Source organism: Oncorhynchus masou, chromosome 5 (assembly GCF_036934945.1).
Source record: "Oncorhynchus masou masou isolate Uvic2021 chromosome 5, UVic_Omas_1.1, whole genome shotgun sequence".
Lineage (NCBI taxonomy): Eukaryota > Metazoa > Chordata > Actinopteri > Salmoniformes > Salmonidae > Oncorhynchus > Oncorhynchus masou.
The window spans coordinates 66,975,406-66,996,093 of NC_088216.1; the positions used below are offsets into that span (position 1 = coordinate 66,975,406).

Consider the following 20,688-nt stretch of genomic DNA (forward strand, 5'->3'; position numbering starts at 1 on the left):
GGAATTCGCCCGACGGAACGTGTCAGGGATTTGATGGCACCTGGGTCAGCGCTCCATACTCGTCCTGAGGTGCATGTTAGTTGGCTGGTGAAGTTGGTGCCAGCCTCACGCACCAGGCCTCCTGTGCACATCCCTAGCCTTGCACGTCCTGCGCCAACACTGCTCTCAAGATCTCCAGTACGCATTCACGGTCTAGCCCATCCTGTGCCACCTCCACACACCAGCCCTCCGGTGGCAGCTCCCCGTACCAGGCTTCCTGTGCGTGTCCTCGGCCCAGTACCATCAGTGCCAGCACCACGCATCAGGCCTACAGTGCGCCTCGCCTCTCCTGCGCTGCCGGAGCCTCCCGCCTGTTCAGCGCTGTTGGAGCTTTCCTCCTCTCCTGCGCTGCCGGAGTCTCCGCCTGTTTAGCGCTGCCAGAGCCTTCCGCCTCTACAGCGTTGCCGGAGTCTCCTGCCCGTTTAGCGCAGCCAGAGCTGCCAGTCTGCATGGAGCAGCCAGAGCTGTCAGTCTGCATGGAGCAGCCAGAGAAGGCCAGTCTGCATGGAGCAGCCAGAGCTGCCAGTCTGCATGGAGCAGCCAGAGCTGCCAGTCTGCATGGAGCAGCCAGAGCTGTCAGTCTGCATGGAGCAGCCAGAGCTGCCAGTCTGCATGGAACAGCCAGAGCCTGCCAGTCTGCATGGAGCAGCCAGAGCTGTCAGTCTGCTTGGAGCAGCCAGAGCTGCCAGTCTGCAAGGCTGCCAGTCTGCAAGGAGCTGCCAGAGCTGTTAGTCTGCATGGAGCTGCCAGTCTGCAAGGAGCTGCCAGTCTGCAAGGAGCTGCCAGTCTGCAAGGAGCTGCCAGAGCTGTTAGTCTGCATGGAGCAGCCAGAGCTGTCAGTCTGCAAGAAGTCGCCAGAGCTGTCAGTCTGCCAGGATCCGCCAGTCAGCCAGACTCTTCCAGATCTGCCAGTCAACCAGACTCTTCCAGATCTGCCAGTCAGTCAGACTCTTCCAGATCTGCCAGTCAGCCAGACTCTTCCAGATCTGCCAGTCAGCCAGACTCTTCCAGATCTGCCAGTCAGCCAGACTCTTCCAGATCTGCCAGTCAACCAGACTCTTCCAGATCTTCCAGTCAACCAGACTCTTCCAGATCTGCCAGTCAACCAGACTCTTCCAGATCTGCCAGTCAGCCAGACTCTTCCAGATCTGCCAGTCAACCAGAATCTTCCAGATCTGCTAGTCAACCAGACTCTTCCAGATCTGCTAGTCAACCAGACTCTTCCAGATCCGCTAGTCAACCAGACTCTTCCAGATCCGCTAGTCAGCCAGACTCTTCCAGATCTGCCAGTCAGCCAGGATCTGCCAGAACTGCCAGCCAGCCAGGATCTGCCGGATTCAACTGCCTGGCTGGGCTTCCTCTCAGTGATGGGCTTCCTCTCAGTGCTGGGCTTCCTCTGTCCCGAGCTGCCCCTCTGTCCCGAGCTGCCCCTCTGTCCCGAGCTGCCTCTCTGTCCCGAGCTGCCCCTCTGTCCCGAGCTGCCCTTCTGTCCCGAGCTGCCCCTCTGTCCCGAGCTGCCCTTCAGTCCAGTGGGGTTCTGGGTGAGGACTACTAGGCCATGGTCGGCGACGAGGGTGGACAATCCTAGGACGCGAGGAGGGGGGACTAAGACATTCATAGAGTGGGTTCCACGTCCTGAGCCGGAGCCGCCGCCATGGACAGGCGCCCACCCGGACCCTCCCTATTGTTTTGATGTGCGTCCGGGAGTCCGCACCTTAGGGGGGGGGTTCTGTCACGCCCTGGTCTATATTTATTATGTTATCTTCATTTATTGAGTCAGGCCAGGGTGTGACATGGGTTTATTTGTAGTGTGTTTCGTCTTGGGGTTGTGTGGGGTGTATAGATTAGTCCATGGCTGCCTGAGGCGGTTCTCAATCAGAGTCAGGTGATTATCGTTGTCTCTGATTGGGACCCTATTTAGGTTGCCTGGGTTTCACTGTGTGTTTGTGGGTGATTGTTCCTGTCTCTGTGTTTGTTGCACCAGTCAGGGCTGTTTCGGTTTTTGACGTTTGTTGTTTTGTATTGTTCGTGTTTCGTCATAATTAAAGATGTATCGAACAAACCACGTTGCATTTTGGTCCGATCCTTATTCCACCTCTTCGTCAGAGAAGGAGGTAGAAGAAAGCCGTTACAAGTACGTTTCTGTCTGACAGGATCCAAATGTAGTTTACAGACAACAGCACATGCTACTGTGTAATTTGTAATAGAATAAATGATTATCCCTGGAATTAAAAGAACAAAACAAATAAACAATCAAATCAAGTCTAAGTGGTATGATCCCCATGTGCTTTGGATCCTTCTATACAGTGTGATCGGGGGTGTCGGTGAAGGTAGAATGTTTTTGCCTGAGAAGCAGTAACTTTTAAGTGATCTGATCCTATACTAACTAGTTTGAGGGAGCCTCACCATTTGACCCTCATTTTGACAGCTTAAGAATGTGGAGATGTTGCCAAACCTGACTGTAATACTCACAATATTAAACTAGTCCAAGTGCTATGTAGAGTAATTCAAACAATTGTCTCTGTTTTGTCAGCATCCCTGCACTTGTGTGCTGTCAAAATGTGTCCTTCAGTGTTGTTTGCATGCCAAGGAGGTTGTTGAGGGAGGGGTGCTTAAATCCTGGAGAGAGCTGAGTGCATGATTGTACAATTGGGACAATTGTGCGCCGCTCTATGGGACTCACAATCACGGCCGGATGTGATACAGTCTGGAATCGAACCAGGGTATATAGTGACGCCTCTAGCACTGAGATGCAGTGCCTTAGACTGCTGACCAACTTGGGAGCATGTATGTACTGTATGTACAGTGCATTTGGAAAGTATTCAGACTGCTTGACTTTTTCCACATTTTGTTACATTACAGCCTTATTATAAAATGTATGAAATAGTTTTTCCCCCTTACCAATCTACACAAAATAATTCATAATGACAAAGTAAAAACAGGTTTTTATACATTTTAACAAATTTATAAAAAATGTAAAACTGAAATATATTTTAAGTATTCAGAACTTTTACTCAGGACTTTGTTGAAGCATCTTTGGCAACGATCACAGCTTCAAGTCTTCTCTGGTATGACACTACAAGCTTGGTACACCTGTATTTGGGGAGTTTCTTCCATTCCTCTCTGCAGATCCTCTCAAGCTCTGTCAGGTTGGATGGGGAGCATTGCTTCACAGATATTTTCAGGTCTCTCCAGAGATGTTTGATCGGATTCAAGTCCGGGCTCTGAGTGGGCCACTCAAGTACATTCAGAGTCTTGTTCCGAAGCCACTCCTGCATTGTCTGGTGCTTAGGGTCGTTGCCTTTTGGAAGGTGAATCTTCTCCCCAGTTTGAGGTCCTGAGCACTCTGGAGCAGGATCATTAATAATCTCTCTGTGCTTTGCTCTGTTCATATTTGCCTCAATCCTGACTAGTCTCCCAGTCCCTGCCGCTGAAAAACATCCACACAGCATGATGCTGCCACCACCATGCTTCACTGTAGGAATGGTGCCAGGTTTCCTCCAGATGTGACGCTTGGCATTCAGGCCAAAGAGTTCAATCTTGATTTCAGCAGACCAGAGAATCTTGTTTCTCATGGTCTAAGAGTCTTTGGGTGGCTTTTGGCAAACTCCAAGTGGGCTGCCATGTGCCTTTTACTGAGGAGTGGCTTCCGTTTGGTCACTCTATCATAAGACCTGATTGGCGGAGTGCTGCAAAGATGGTTGTCCTTCTGGAAGATTTTCCCATCTCCACAGAGGAACTCTGTCAGAGTGACTATCGGGTTCTTGGTTACCTCCCTGACCAAGGCCCTTCTCCCCCAATTGCTCCGTTTGGCCAGGAGGCTAGCTCTAAGAAGAGTCTTGGTGGTTCCAAACTTCTTCCATTTAAGAATGATGGAGGACACTGTGTTCACGGGGACTTTCAATGCTGCAGACATTTTTTGGTACCCTTCCCCAGATCTGTACCTCGACACCATCCTGTTTCGGAGCTCTACGGACAATTCCTTTGGACTTCATGGCTTGGTTTTTGCTCTGGCATGCGCTGTGAACTGTGGGACCTTATATAGACAGGTGTGTGCCTTTCCAAATCATGTCCAATCAATTGAATTTACCACAAGTGGACTCCAATCAAGTTGTAGAAACATCTCAAGGATGATCAATGGAAACAGGAGGCACCTGAGCTCAATTTTGATTCTCATAGCAAAATACTTATGTAAATAAGGTATCTGTTTTTTACTTTTAATACAGTTGTAAACATGTCTAAAAACCTGTTTTTGCTTTGTCATTTGTCATGTATGTATGTATGTATGTATGTATGTATGTATGTATGTATGTATGTATGTATGTATGTATGTATGTATGTATGTATGTATGTATGTATGCATGCATGCATGCATGCATGCATGCATGCATGCATGCATGCATGCATGTATGTATGTATGTATGTATGTATGTATGTATGTATGTATGTATGTATGTATGTATGTATGTATGTATGTATGTATGTATGTATGTATGTATGTATGTATGTATGTATGTATGTATGTATGTATGTATGTATGTATGTATGTATGTATGTATGTATGTATGTATGTATGTATGTATGTATGTATGTATGTATGTATGTATGTATGTATGTATGTATGTATGTATGTATGTATGGGGTGAATTTACAGGGAGATGGGCCATGTTAGTAGATGTACATAGGAAGATTATTTGACTCTGAATCATGCCACTGGGCATAATGTGTTGAAACAAATTTGACATGAGAGATAAGTTTCATTTCAAAATATATAGCTAAGCGAGAATAGGGGGGAAACAGAAACAGAAGAATATGTGTTTGGAAAGGTTTAGAAAGTAAAGATGAAAGAAATGTTGAAAGGAATTGATGGTTCAAGTGAGAAAAAGAAAGAGTTGGAAGGAAAATACACAGAAAACCCAGGGCCTTTTTATGCTTTTTTTTAAATCACTGAGCCTAAACACACAGAAACAGCAGCAGAGAAGTATCACGCCTTGGTCATGTTGAGCGGAGCAACAAGAAAAGGACAACAGCAATGGAGTCCTGCAGTGCAGCAGGACACCTTCATACGCCACAGTACTGCCAGAGGGAGAACAGATAGAGAGTGACATATAGAGAGAGAGAGAGATTGAGGCCTCTGCTATAATCAGAGAAGAAATGCTCTTCTGAGAGAAGAGGATACAAGGCAAACAGCAGGTCAAAGCAGCAAGAGAAACAAACATGGAGAAGAGACACGTTCACTCAGAGAAGACTGACAAGAGAGAAGCCAGGTCATGCCAGAAGGCCTTCAGGGAAGCAACACACGCACACATGCACACATAGGTGCAATCTGAGGTCCTCCCTTGAAAAGAGCAGTGGACAAATGGGTCAACATGCATCACAAAGGACTATTTAGATAAGAAATAGCTTGGAACATCATCTAGGTTAAGACAGTGTTCTCTTTTCTCATTTATCCCTCAACTTAATTCACTCTCCAATACTCACACATATTTCTCTCTGTCCCTTTCTTTCATTCTTTCTATCTCCTCTCATTATAATAAGACCAGGGTCAGATGCCCTCCTTCCTATTTGTTTCTACTATGAGGAAGAATTTTTATTGGACACAGTTTCAAATGTCTTGTATACAGTCCAACGTAGGGAACTGATCAGCAGTGATGGGGGTCAGCATAACCTTGACCTACTAACCCTAAACTTTTGATCTGATTATTAATGTTCCTACAAATCAATTAGTGGAGGAACACAATGTATTCTAACGGCTGAAGACAGAATCTAGACAGGGGGATGTATTAAGTCATCTTATAGAAATGCATTGTATTGCGTGGTCTTTAATTGATTAATTGATTAACCATTGTCTGCTGACTCACAGAGAGAGAGAACACTGCTTAAGATAATCCTCCTCAAGGTGTTGCATGTCTCAAACAAACAGACATAAAAAGACGCAGAACACTACAGTAGAATAAACACAGGGTAGAGCATAGTCTATTCAGACTGGAGGGAAGATTTGGAAGTAAAGGAAGGAGGGTGTATAGAGAGAGAGAGAGAGAGAGAGAGAGCAAGCGAGCGAGAGAGCGAGAGAGAGAGCAAGAGAGCGAGAGAGCGAGAGAGCGAGAGAGAGAGCGAGAGAGCGAGAGAGAGAGAGCAAGCAAGTGAGAGAGCGAGAGAGAGAGAGAGAGAGAGAGCAAGCGAGTGAGCGAGAAAGCGAGAGAGAGAGAGCAAGCGAGAGAGAGAGAGCAAGCGAGAGAGAGAGAGAGAGAGAGAGAGAGAGCAAGCGAGCGAGAGAGAGAGCTACTTGTACAGCTGTGGAAGAGAAGGCAGAAAGCTGTTCAAAATGTGACTTATCCCTCAGAGCAGACTGTTTAATCACATTTTGGAGAGCCTCCCCTTGTAAGGGAGGAGAAGGCATTGATTACTTACATCAAATAACCTTTCTATGTAAACCTCCTCATTGACCTTATCCCGCAGCATGTCCTGAGAATGGCGCACAAAGGTCACGTAACCGTCGGCAACATCCATCCCAGGCTTCTGCAGGACACACCACATAGAGACAGAGAGAGGGAGATGAGAAAAGGAGAGGGAAACGGAGTAATTAGCCAAGGAAAATCAGATACAACAGACAGCTATTAAAATAAACATTACACTAAAGTGTTATCAAATTGTCCTTTTCATCTCAGAGAAATCAGAGTTCATGGTTGACATTTCTGGAGAGGTGTTTCATTTGCAGTGCGTATAGACCCAGAGATATGGGATATTGTCACTGAACTTCCTATTAGAGATGTGCACTTGGCCCAGAATCCTCCGTAACAGTCTGGGAATGTGCAAAGTGAACAGAGGAGCCAGGAACACATGATCAGGCTGCTGAACAGATTGTTAGGAGGGCTGCCATTTCTCATACCAGCTCAAATATTCACACAGGACAATGAGTTTGCAAATAAGACACTCAATTTGTGTGTGTGTGTTTATGTGTGTGTGTGTGTTAACGTATGTGTGTGTTTATGTGTGTGTGTGTGTGTGTGTGTGTGTGTGCCTTTCCCACTCCCGCATCTTCTCCGGTATATGAAACGCATCCCCCCATGCCATTGGACGAGGTAATATGAATTTGTAATCATCAGACACTGTAAACTGAATTTAGTTTGTTAACACATCCCTGAGTGGTTCCAAAGGGTGCAAATTAGTATGTTTCTCCACTGTAATTGTATTTTGTGCATTAAACAAACCATTACCATGCAGAAGCTAGGGCTTTGGGCCCACGGACATAAGAGGCCTAATCACAGATTCACCGACAAGGCATTCATTTAAAAAGTGCCTTGTTGACATGTGGATCGATTGGCAGTGAAGTGATACTCCTCTGAGGTGCTGTTTAAAGCAGAACACAGCTAGCGTTCTGCCCCAGAGGCAGAATCCTGGTGTGCTTTTGTTACACAACACAACAGAGACTCACAATGTGTGCCACATGGCAGGCCTAGCCAGCTGATTCTGTCCATAACCATATGAATGGCAACTAAACCAAAAAAAGACATCCATCTGGACATTTCCTGAGACTCTATGGAAAACCATGGCAAGATACGTGTGCATGCACATAAATAAATACAAGAATGACTCATATGCACGCACACACACTTGGACTGGGATAAGAGAAACACAAGAACTGATAACAACACTATTTTCACTTACAGGTACATCCACATACTTTGAGGCAGCTTTCACCTTGAAATGAGACAGAGAGAGATTAGGTGAAAAGGAAAGACTTGAGAGTCCAACTGTGCAGGTTCCTTTCATTACAAAAGCTGTTTCATGTGAGTGTAGCTTCAGTGTGTGACTGCAGTATGCTCATTAAGTCAGTCATGTCAGGAAATGTAGTTGCAAAGTGAACTCAGAAGTTAATTAGACTTCTATAACAATGTTCAGGAAACCTACGAAAACCTGTTCCTGCAGTGGGAGTGTTATCATGAGAAAACTGAGGGAAAAGCTGTACATTATTTGAACAAGACTATTCCTACCCAATGACGAATAAAATAATTACAAGATCAGTGTCCAGTTCTGTATGCAGTGTACACTGACAAAGAGGGGAATGAGAGAAGGAGTGCATTCTTACTGTGAAAGAGAGGAAGGAGGAGAAGAGAGTGCCCTCGTCGTATCTGGACAGTTTGGCTAGGACACTATCTAGAATGACCACAAACTGACAGACAGGGAGTTGTGTTACTGGCAAGTCCAACACATTAAAAACAACATTCATGTCATATCACTTTCAGATATGAGTAAGACAGTAACAGCACCTTTGCTACTAGTAAGGTGATCATCTCCTTCACAGTCTCCTCTATAAGAGCGTCAATTTGGGAATGGTACTGTCTCTGTAAGGAAAGAGACATGTTAGTGACAATGTCAAGTCCAGCTTTCCTACCTTCCCACCCCTTCTGTTTGTTGCTACCAGGTCTCACAGTAGGCCAATATGCTAATCAGTAGTGTGACAGCATTCTTATGTCTCAACGTGAGCCATGTAAAAGACCTCCGACTAATTCATTCTGCTCTGGTAATTGGTACCTGTCTCTAGATTGTGCGGATATGAAGACTCTCACATCTACTCCATGTATATTCAGTAGCATCTACACATATGTTAATGAAATCAAAACAAAAAGTATCGGAAGACTGCAATGGCGGCTAATTATACATTTGGGAACCAGGGGTGAGATTTCAATTGAATTGTTAGCCACTGATCTGTATATCCAGTTCCACATGCTCAGTGATATATCAGAGAAATCACTATTAGACATTAATAGAATCATAAACATAATATTCCCTCTGGAATATAATAGGTGAAAACTTTACACTGTTTCAAACACTGTGTAAATATGCATGTTGGTGTGAGGCTGTGGAGGTGGACTGATATAAGATGGTATTGTATGTCTGATAGAAGGCCTACTGTACCTCCTGTCCCAGCTCCATGGCACACAGCTTGGCTGATTGGGCCTTTGCATCCACCATCACGTTGAACATGGTGCAGATGGACTGAGGCACCCGGAAGTCTGTGGTCCGACTGCTCTTCTGGAGCTTGGCTTCAAAGGCCACCCGCGTCCTGGAGACAAGGAGATTAAGGAGAGAGGTTGCAAAACTATACACATACCCACAATGTGTGTGTGTAATTGTGTGTAAGCAAGTGTCTCATTCAGGCCCGTCCTCTCACCGTTTGATGCAGGACTCAATCATGTCGCTGGACATGAGTTTCAGCCTACTCTCCAGATGTTTGCCAAACTCCTCCTCAGGCCAGTGCAGGTCTCTGATGAAGGTCTGTAGAGCGTCCAGCTTCCAGAACAGGTCCTCTGACGTCCCCGAGCCGTTACTGGACAGGAATCACAGGGCAGAGGTTATAACACTGGTACCTAACATGGGGGGTAAAAGACTCCATCAAGGGTCAAAGAGGATGGGGCAAATCCAGGTCTCAGAATTCAATTTATTTCGGTTATTTTTAACATTTACTGATGGGTTAAAATATTTTGAATGAAAAACACTATCGTCAACTTGTTCCTGGCCAATGTGGTTCTATAAATTGTGCTCTCCAAGGTATCAATCAGTGTATGGTAAAAAAAATAGACAGACATGAATATGTATTTGACCAATCAATAATCACAGTGAGTTGAGTGGTTATTAGAACAAGGGAAAGAGTAGGGGTCCATGCACACTGTAGGTTGGTCAGTTAGTTAGTAAACTCTGGAAAAGCACTATGAAGGGTGGGGTTGCTTTCCGATGCTGTGGAAGAGACTGTCTCACTCCCTGTCCCCTTCCCCTAAACCGTTTAAATAGAGAGAGCAGCTCTCTCCAGCCACAAAGGGGCCTCCTGACAGCTAGTACCCATAGGTAAGAGCTCCAACACAGGGTAAACAGGGATCTGACCTCCCTTCCACAGACTGGAGGTCAGAGGGATATGATGGAAAGAAACAAACAACACTTTTAAACTCTGGCTTTGGTTTGGCCTCGTTTAATAATGGTGTATCATTTTGCATGATTCCATTCTGTTGTTTTTTAATCAGCTTAAAAATATATTTGTGTCTTTCCACCATTCAGTTCAAACACATGCTGTAGGAGAAAAATGAAAAGCTCTCCCTTTCGAAACACTGCCTACTTTAACCACACTCCCCATGCTAGGGCCTTGGCATGAACATGGCTGCTGATAGAACAACAACAATGGGGCAACTGGGGTCCAGGCAACAGAACATCAGATCACTGGGACAACTGGGGCCCTGGCAACAGAACATCAGATCACTGGGACAACTGGGGCCCTGGCAACAGAACATCAGATCACTGGGACAACTGGGGCCCTGGCAACAGAGCATCAGATCACTGGGACAACTGGGGCCCTGGCAACAGAACATCAGATCACTGGGACAACTGGGGCCCTGGCAACAGAACATCAGATCACTGGGACAACTGGAGCCCTGGCAACAGCACATCAGATCACTGGGACAACTGGGGCCCTGGCAACAGAACATCAGATCACTGGCAGTGTTTAACTACATATTTTAGAATTGGCTAAGCCTGTTTTTTCCTAATTATCAACCATGTGTTTGTGTAAATGAGGTATTTGAGAGTTTTCCTTTGAGGTGAGTTTTATATTTCTAGCTTATTTACAGGATAGTAAACCTGCGTCGAGATTAGGACCATCCTTGACAGAATATGTATTCCTTTAATAACGATGGAGGTGAAAGGTGGTTGCAATTAGTTTTACTTCAGAGGCAACTTTGGGACAAGACTTCCGCTTCATCTCATTGGCTGTTGTGTGCTCATTTACAAGGTATCAAACCGGGTACTTGGAATCCTAAACTTGGCGCCAGCCAGGGTCTCAGTCTGTTCTCACACACACGCACACACAGACACAGACTTTTAGTAGTAGGTGCTGAAGATGTTTCACTCTGGTTTGGGAAGTGGGATAGATAATGTATCAGGTGTAGCTCAAGGTGCAGGATAAGTGCTTTTAATCACCATATCTAAACATAATGTAGATTTGCAATTATCTTTACGCTTTCTCCCTCCAGGTTCCCCTGGAGGAGTGCTCAGAGCTAACAGGTAGACATGGAGTTTTACAACTGACAGACTCACTAATGAAATGGCAAATGTCATATTCCGTTGATAACAAAAGGGGGATCATTATCATGTGGTGAATGAGTTAACATGCTCTGCATTAGAGTAGGAGTGTATCTGAGAGGCTCATGCCTCAGTAAAGACACACCCCAGGAGACCAAGGGCTGATCAAGGCTCTCCAACTTCTGCAAGTTAGGCATGTTTGGTTTTATAAACTATTGTATGAATAAAATGCAATATATTAAATTTGATTAATTGACTACAATGTTTACCACAGCCAAAGTTGTATTGTAACCTATATTGGAGTAGCTGCCATGAGCTAACTATACAAAAAATGTTCCATACGCACAAAAAGGTTATTTGTCTCAAATGTTGTGCTCAAATTTGTTTGCATCCCTGTTAGTGAGCATTTCAACTTTGCTAAGATAATCCATCCAACTGACCGGTGTGGCATATCAATAAAATGATTAAACAGCATGATCATTACACAGGTGCACCTTGTGCTGGGGACAATAAAAGTAAACTCTAAAATGTACAGTTTTGTCACACAACTCAATGCCACAGATGTTACGTTTTGAGGGAGCGTGCAACTGGCATGTTGGCAGCAGGAATGTCCACCAGAGCTGTTTCCAGAGAATGGAATGTTAATTTCTCCACCATAAGCCGCCTCCAACGTCGTTTTAGGGAATTTGGCAGTACGTCCAACCGGCCTCATAACCCCAGACCACATGTAAGGTGTTGTGTGGGAGAGTTCCTAGCTGATGTCAACGTTGTGAACAGAGTGCCCCATGGTGGGGGTCGGGTTATGGTATGGGTAGTCATAAGCTACGGATAACGAACACAATTGCATTTTATAGATGGCAATTTGAATGCACAAAAATACCATGACGAGAACCTGAGGCCCATTGTGAGACCCATTTTTTTTTAAAGGTATCTGTGGATCAAAAAATGCATATCTGTATTCCCAGTCATGTGAATTCCATAGATTAGGGCCTAATGAATATATTCAATTGACTGATTTTCTCATATGAACTGTAACGCGCTAAAATCAATGAAATTGTTGCAAAATCCCTTAGGCCAGAGCTGACCCCATCGAAATTAAGACTGTTGGATATTTCTGTCCATCTTCAGAAGTTAAGCCAGACAGCGTCCCAGAGGACATGTGATATGTTCATGCCAAGTGTTTCAGGCTCCAACAGAGACTCAATACACACTGAGTCACATGTAGTTGCAATCCAGTTGGGTGTAGACATTGTTGGGAAGCTAACTGGCGGTAGATTTGTTACTTTGGGCATTTGGATGTTGACATTTGGTAGATTCAAATCAGGCAGATTACTTCTTAGGCTCTTGTGTAGAAACAAACAGAACAGAAAAAAATGTCCTGTAACTGGTAATGTGGATGTGTTTTAAAAGGGAAAGTGAAACAAACTAGATAGAAGCAATGCCAAGGAAAACAAATACAATTGGTGAGGAAATTAGCAAAACAAAGTAGCAAATTAGCACAAAAAAATCTGTTATTGAAATTAAACAAGTAAGGGTATCTTTGCATTGAATTGAAGAGGTAAATCTAATGGTGACAAATAATGTGTAAAGTGTATCCTATCAGCATTGAAGAGACTAATGACAAAAGATGGTTGACTTATGACAACTCAACATATGGTGACAACAAACTGCAATGTCATTCATACAAGGGGTACCATATGAACACTCCAGGGCAGGGTTTTTCACTATCAATTAAGACCTAGACAACCAGGTGAGGGAAGTTCTTTAATAATTAGTGACCTTAATTCATCAATCAAGTACAAGGGAGGAGTGAAAACACGCAGATGGTCGGTCCTTCATGGAATGAGTTTGACACGTGCTCAAGGGAAACACTGAAGAAACATGTTTCCGACAATATTTTCAGATGATCTTACTTGCAATATGGACAAATATAAATAAATATATAGTAAATAATTGTGTTAATACTTATTAATAAGTAACACAACCTCCTCCCAGCTGCCCACTGCTCTGAGGCTAGGAAACACTGTTACCACCGATAAATCCACTATAATTGAGAATTTCAATAAGCATTTCTCTACGGCTGGCCATGCTTTCCACATGGCTACCCCTACGCCGGGCAACTGCCTGGCACCCTCCACAGCAACCCGCCAAAGCCCCCACCATTTCTCCTTTACCCAAATCCAGATAGCTGATGTTCTGAAAGAGCTGCAAAATCTGGACCCCTACAAATCAGCCGGGCTACACAATCTGGACCCTCTCTTTCTAAAATTATCTGCCAAAATTTTTGCAACCCCTATTACTAGCCTGTTCAACCTCTCTTTCGTATTATCTGAGATTCCCAAAGACTGGAAAGCTGCCGCGGTCATCCCCCTCTTCAAAGGGGGTGACACTCTAGACCCAAACTGCTACAGACCTATATCTATCCTACCCTGTCTTTCTAAGGTCTTCGAAAGCCAAGTTAACAAACAGATTACTGACCATTTCGAATCCCACCATATCTTCTCCGCTATGCAATCTGGTTTCAGATCTGGTCATGGGTGCACCTCAGCCACGCTCAAATTTCTAAACGACATCATAACCGCCATCAATAAGAGACATTACTGTGCAGCCGTATTCATCGACCTGGCCAAGGCTTTCGACTCTGTCAATCACAACATTCTTATTGGCAGACTCGACAGGCTTGGTTTCTCAAATGATTGCCTCGCCTGGTTTACCAACTACTTCTCTGATAGAGTTCAGTGTGTCAAATCGGAGGGCCTGTTGCCCGGACCTCTGACAGTCTCTATGGGTGTTCCACTGGGATCAATTCTCGGGCCGACTCTCTTTTCTGTATACATCAATGATGTTGCTCTTGCTGCTGGTGATTCTCTGATCCACCTCTACGCAGACGACACCATTCTGTATACTTCTGGCCCCTCCTTGGACACTGTGTTAACTAACCCCCAGACAAGCTTCAATGCCATACAACTCTCCTTCCGTGGCCTCCAACTGCTCTTAAACGCAAATAAAACTAAATGCATGCTATTCAATCGATCACTGCCCGCACCTGCCCGCCCGTCCAGCATCACTACTCTGGACGGCTCTGACTTAGAATACGTGGACAACTACAAATACATGGGTGTCTGGTTAGACTGTAAACTATCCTTCCAGACTCACATTAAGCATCTCCAATCCAAAATTAAATCTAGAATCGGCTTCCTATATCGCAACAAAGCATCCTTCACTCATGCTGCCAAACATACCCTCGTAAAACTGACCATCCTATCGATCCTCGACTTCGGTGATGTCATCTATAACATAGCCTCCAACACTCTACTCCCATCCGTTTTGTCACCAAAGCCCCATACACTACCCACCATTGCGACCTGTACTCTCTCGTTGGTTGGCCCTCGCTTCATACTCGTCGCCAAACCTACTGGCTACAGGTTATCTACAAGTCTCTGCTAGGTAAAGCCCCGCCTTATCTCAGCTCACTGGTCACCATTGCAGCACCCACTAGTAGCACGCGCTCCAGCAGGTATATCTCACTGGTCACCCCCAAAGACAATTCTTCCTTTGGTCGTCTTTCCTTCCAGTTCTCTGCTGCCCATGACCCGGAATGAATTGCAAAAATCTCTGAAGCTGGAGACTCACATCTCCCTCACTAGCTTTAAGCACCAGCTGTCAGAGCAACTTACAGATCACTGCATCTGTAAACAGCCCATCTATCTACCTACCTCATCCCCATACTGGTATTTATTTACTTTGCTCCTTTGCACCCCAGTATCTTTATCTGCACATTCATCTTCTGCCGATCTACCATTCCAGTGTTTAATTGCTATATTGTAATTATATTGTAATTACTTCGCCACCATGGCCTATTTATTTCCTTACCTCATTTGCACTCATTTGACTTTTTGTTTTCTTTTGTTTAACTGTATTAAAGTGTGTCAAAGTGTGTCATATCAGAGGGCATGCTGTCCGGTCCTCTGGCAGTCTCTATGGGGGTGCCACAGGGTTCAATTCTCGGGCCAACTCTTTTCTCTGGATATATCAATGATGTTGCTCTTGCTGCAGGCGATTCCATGATCCACCTCTATGCAGACGACACCATTCTATATACTTCCGGCCCATTCTTGGACACTGTGCTATCTAACCTCCAAACAAGCTTCAATGCCATACAACACTCCTTCCGTGGCCTCCAACTGCTCTTAAACGCTAGTAAAACAAAATGCATGCTTTTCAACCGTTCGCTGCCTGCACCCGCACGCCTGACTAGTATCACCACCCTGGATGGTTCCGACCTTGAATATTCGGACATCTATAAGTACCTAGGTGTCTGGCTAGACTGTAAACTCTCCTTCCAGACTCATATCAAACATCTCCAATCGAAAATCAAATCAAGAGTCGGCTTTCTATTCCGCAACAAAGCCTCCTTCACTCACGCCGCCAAACTTACCCTAGTAAAACTGACTATCCTACCGATCCTCAACTTTGGCGACGTCATCTACAAAATAGCTTCCAACACTCAACTCAGCAAACTGGATGCAGTTTATCACAGTGCCATCCGTTTTGTCACTAAAGCACCTTATACCACCCACCACTGCGACTTGTATGCTCTAGTCGGCTGGCCCTTGCTACATATTCATCGCCAGACCCACTGGTTCCAGGTCATCTACAAGTCCATGCTAGGTAAAGCTCCGCCTTATCTCAGTTCACTGGTCACGATGGCAACACACACTCGTAGCACGCGCTCCAGCAGGTGTATCTCACTGATCATCCCTAAAGTCAACACCTCATTTGGCTGCCTTTCGTTCCAGTTCTCTGCTGCCTGTGACTGGAACGATTTGCAAAAAGTTGGAGACTTTTATCTCCCTCACCAACTTCAAACATCTGCTATCTGAGCAGCTAACCGATCGCTGCAGCTGTACATAGTCTTATCGGTAAATAGCCCACCCAATTTTACCTACCTCATCCCCATACTGTTTTTATTTAGTTACTTTTCTGCTCTTTTGCACACCAATGTCACTACCTGTACATGACCATCTGATCATTTATCACTCCAGTGTTAATCTGCAAAATTGTAATTATTTGCCTACCTCCTCATGCCTTTTGCACACAATGTATATAGACTATTTTTTTCTACTGTGTTATTGACTTGTTTATTGTTTACTCCATGTGTAACTCTGTGTTGTCTGTTCACACTGCTATGCTTTATCTTGGCCAGGTCGCAGTTGCAAATGAGAACTTGTTGTCAACTAGCCTACCTGGTTAAATAAAGGTGAAAAAATAAATAAATAAATAAATAAATAAAATAAAATAAATAAAATAAATAAATATTGACTGTATGTTTTGTTTATTCCATGTGTAACTCTGTGTTGTTGTATGTGTCGAATTGCTGCGCTTTATCTTGGCCAGGTCGCAGTTGCAAATGAGAACTTGTTCTCGACTAGCCTACCTGGTTAAATAAAGGTTAAATAAAAATAATGTTTTTTTTTTTACACAATTGCCCACAAGTAGACATACTTCATGTGTGGATATCAACATATTTCATGTACAAATATATATTGTACACATGATTACCAAAACATTATCAGAATATTTCTGTTAACATGAACAGGAAAGAGTGAAAACATTGACAGTAATTTAAGTTTGAAAACTGAAGATATTAGCATCTACCTATACAGTATGTCTATACTGCATTATGACTAGCCTGGGTATCAGTCGATTTCTACTATAGCCAACTTGAATGCAGAAATAGTAGCATCCGGGCTATGTAACCATTTCAATGGGGTGTTGATATTAGGGGTGTCCTTACTTGACAGGCTCCCAGGACTCTCTCTCAAAGCCCCTGTGGATGGACTGGGCGATGGATGACTCCATGAGGTCCACATATCGCACCACCAGTGGGGCGTACAGGTCCTGCAGGTGTTTGTGGAACTGTCCATTGCACAGGTTATCTGAGACAGGACAGAGCATATAGGTCAGATGAAGTCATTCATTCAAATGTAACACCATCGGAACAGTCACCTCCAAAATGATAGGCACCCTTGATAATAATGAGCAAAAAAAACTTGTCTAAAATAAATAATATTCATATTAGTCTAGCTCGCTATAAGCTACCATACCAGATTTTCTCTCTTTTGTATATCTGATGGCTATATATATATTTTAGACCAGGCAAGTTTCCTCTAGATTCAACTGGTAAAAAGGCAACGCTAACACAGACCAAGGGAGATAAAATGGAGGCCAGTGTGTGTTAATGCGATGGCTCATGGCTCCAAACAGTGGGCCTGTTTTCCTCTTTATCCCTTTGGCGCTGTGTGTGTGTGTGCTCCTGTATAGAAGTCAAGGTCGATGATACACAGTAGGTGCAATGTTTATTTTGTTCCCTGATTGTCGCTCTCCAATTAGCCACTTGAGTGGCTGCTGTACACTTCGATGTTTTTGTCCAGGAGTGAGGATGCAGGGCTCGCCCTACTCCCAGCCACCACTGTTTTAGACCTCATTAACTGCTTGAATGGTGTCCGACTTTGGCGCCTATCTGGTGCTAAGGCTATTTCATGACACATAAGCTAGCTGCTTCAGGGAGACAAAACAAATGACCTTCCATGTAAAATTCCCCTGTGGTATTGTTTGGTAGTATTGGGATGCTGCTCTGTGTGTGTACTGTGTTATTGTGCTCCTGTAAACCACTGGAGAAGCCTGAGGGAGATGGATGGTTGATATCATGGTGGCAGGTTTACATTTCCAACTATACTGTCAAAGTCATGGAAATCAGAATTACTAGTATTACATGGGATAAGTCCATCTGTGTATGCTACAGTCCATCAAACATACTGTATGCAAAGTGTACACTATGAAATCTAATATATCATGAAGTTTGTGGAAATTCATGCAGGAGAACATAACACATTAGATCTGGTAAAGGATAATACAAAGAAAAACATGCATTTTTTTGTACCATATTTAAAAAATGGAAGAGAAGGGCCATAATCCAGCCCAGGTGCAATTTAGATTTTGGCTACTAGATGGAAGCTGTGTGGAAAGTTTTAGACTGATCCAATGAACCACTGCATATCTGTTCAACATGTTGTATCAAGACTGCCCAAATGTGCCTAATTGGTTTATTAATACATTTTCAAGTTCGGAATTGTGCACTGTCCTCAAACAATAGCATGGTACACTTTCACTGTAATAGCTACTGTAAATTGGACAGTGCAGTTAGATTAACAAGAATTTAAGCTTTTTGTCCAAATCAGATATGTCATTGATCAAAATACCACTAATTTCATCCTTATTTTTGGCTTGTCTCCAGATTTTCTTGTTTCTATGATCATTGCAATGTGAATAACCAATCAGCTGTTTCAAAAAAAAATCCAACTATGAATGTGGCCAATTGTGCAGCAGTAACAAGTGAGCATAACAAGCTGTTCCAGTCCAAGTCCATTAAGCCACTGCAGGTGAACAACAGACTATATTACATTCTTCCAGACTCCTGGCTGACAAACTAGAATGAGACATTCCCCAGAGACAATTAGCCCAGTGCAGGTTCACTTCACAAAGGCAGTGGTAAGTGTTTCTCTTCTGACGCATGCTTCCAGAACCCTGGACAGCGCTCCTACGGCAACTATAGTTCATTAATTTTATTTGTCACATGCACCGAATAATTACAGGGCCCACAGCAACCATTTCAATTTTAGTTTCAGCTCTTAGTAAGAAGCTCCCACAGTGCTGCATTGTCCTCTCAATTACCTTCATCCGTTTCATTACACTGGAGACAAATGCAGAAAGGATCATGCAGTGTGAAAGTAATATTAGTTCAGAACATATTCTCCTCAATTTGGATCTCAACACTAGGTTTTAGTTTCTCCAGTTCGCCAAGATCAACTACAATGAACATTCAATAAAAACCCAGTCCTATGTGTAATGAATGCTCCAGACTGTGTGCTGTATGTGCTGTATGTGCTGTATGGTTCGGGAGTGCTAAACGCTGTGTGTGTTTGTTCATAATGTAGCCTTGGTTCAGGACCTGGGCCGGGGTTGGAGTCACTCACAATCGGTCCTCAGAAAGTCATTGAGCAACTGGAAGAGAGGGAAGCTGTCCCAGCTGTCAGGGGGCTGAACCTCCAGTGCAGCATCCATGTCCAATGCATACAGAGACAAGAAGGTCTCTGCATGCTCCACCATCAGGTCTGACCACCACGCAAATGCCTAGAGAGAGAGGAGTGAAGGAGAGAGAGAGAGAAAACAGAGAGATGGGGAGAGAGAGAGTGTAGAATGAAAGAGAAGAGAGGAATACATAGAAAAAGAGAAAGGAGAGAAGGGGGTATGAAAGAAAGAGATACATGGAAGAGAGAACGAGAGGAATGTGCAGATAAAGTTTGATGAAAAACAAATAGAGGGTGAAAGGGGGGAAAAGGGAGGCAGGTGGAGAAATAGACAAAGATAGAGAGACAAACAAATTGAGGATAAGAGTATGCAACTATACAAGCCTCAAAGTGTCATTCTCTAGAGAGGAAATGAAGATAATGTTACTCCACCGATCTATATAAGGGCTCTTTTCTTCACAATAAGAGTCAAGTTGTCACCTCTGAGGCATCACACAGAGATCTCTGGGGGACACTTTACAGCTTTGAGCACAGTGTTTAAGTTCTGCACTCGAGCACGGCTAAGCGTGCGCTGTTCTGTTGGCCCACAGAGCGAAACACAGAGAACTGCATAGATACGGCTCCTTGACTAAGTCATTCATACAGAGCTGCTCAGAGCCTCCCCATAGGATAGACAGAATCAGTGGAGTGACAGAGTCTGGAACAGGCTGGTCTCATGCAGGTTAACACTCATCCTCCCATGCTCCCCCTCTCCCTGCCCGTGGTCCTCTGGGCCAGTGGAGGACTTGGCCATCAGCCATTCACATCGTCACACCTCTGTGATGTGAATGTTCCCATGGGCGTCATGCACTCTGGCATGGGACGGTTGCCATGACAGCGCCAGCAGCAACCAGCAACAGACTCAGGGTCAAAATGGAGAGGCTCATAACAATAAATAAAACTGTCATTACAGGCCTCAAGCAGTGGGAGGATTCATCTACTGATTCTTCACATTGGCTGCTAAATTGGGTAATAGTTAGGGTTGGTTTAATTTCCATTCGTCAATTCCTGAACTGTATTGGCCATGGCATACCCTATACACAGAAACATTACTCGATTTGCCAAATTACTTGAATAATAATGGAATTGACTCAAACTGACTGGTACATGGATGAGGTGACTGAGGGTACTGGGTTGAGAAGGAGTGGAAGATGTGTCTATTTCTGGTTATGCTGGTCTACTGATGTTGTTGGTGTTAATTTCCGACGGGAAAATTCACACAACAAAGCATTTTGAGAAATGCAAGAGGGGACAGACGGGTCACGTTACCTCAGACAAATGACATGCTTTTTCCATTGAGAGTAATCAGGTCTACAATGGAGGAGGATCAGCTTGTTGGGTGGAGGTGACTGGATCACCTCTCTTACCTGTCACACAGCTTTCCCCAAACACACAGCACCACAGAGCAGGCCTTTCACTGACAGGATGGGACCAGAGTTGGCTGTGGCAG

The 20,688-nt window shown here is 44.3% G+C and overlaps 1 protein-coding gene across 2 annotated transcripts in view; it reads right to left on the reverse strand.

Moving 5' to 3' along the window:
* The window catches only part of LOC135540124 (calcium-dependent secretion activator 1-like), a 164,616-nt gene that overhangs the window by 21,394 nt on the left and 122,534 nt on the right, over window positions 1–20,688 (reverse strand). For both annotated transcript variants that reach the window (XM_064966523.1, XM_064966525.1), the window contains 8 exons: window positions 19,146–19,302; window positions 16,907–17,048; window positions 9,215–9,370; window positions 8,959–9,106; window positions 8,310–8,384; window positions 8,129–8,212; window positions 7,708–7,740; window positions 6,451–6,558 (listed from right to left, as the gene is read on the reverse strand). In XM_064966523.1, coding sequence (XP_064822595.1) covers window positions 6,451–6,558; window positions 7,708–7,740; window positions 8,129–8,212; window positions 8,310–8,384; window positions 8,959–9,106; window positions 9,215–9,370; window positions 16,907–17,048; window positions 19,146–19,302 — 903 coding nt within the window. The remainder of the gene's footprint in view (window positions 1–6,450; window positions 6,559–7,707; window positions 7,741–8,128; window positions 8,213–8,309; window positions 8,385–8,958; window positions 9,107–9,214; window positions 9,371–16,906; window positions 17,049–19,145; window positions 19,303–20,688) is intronic.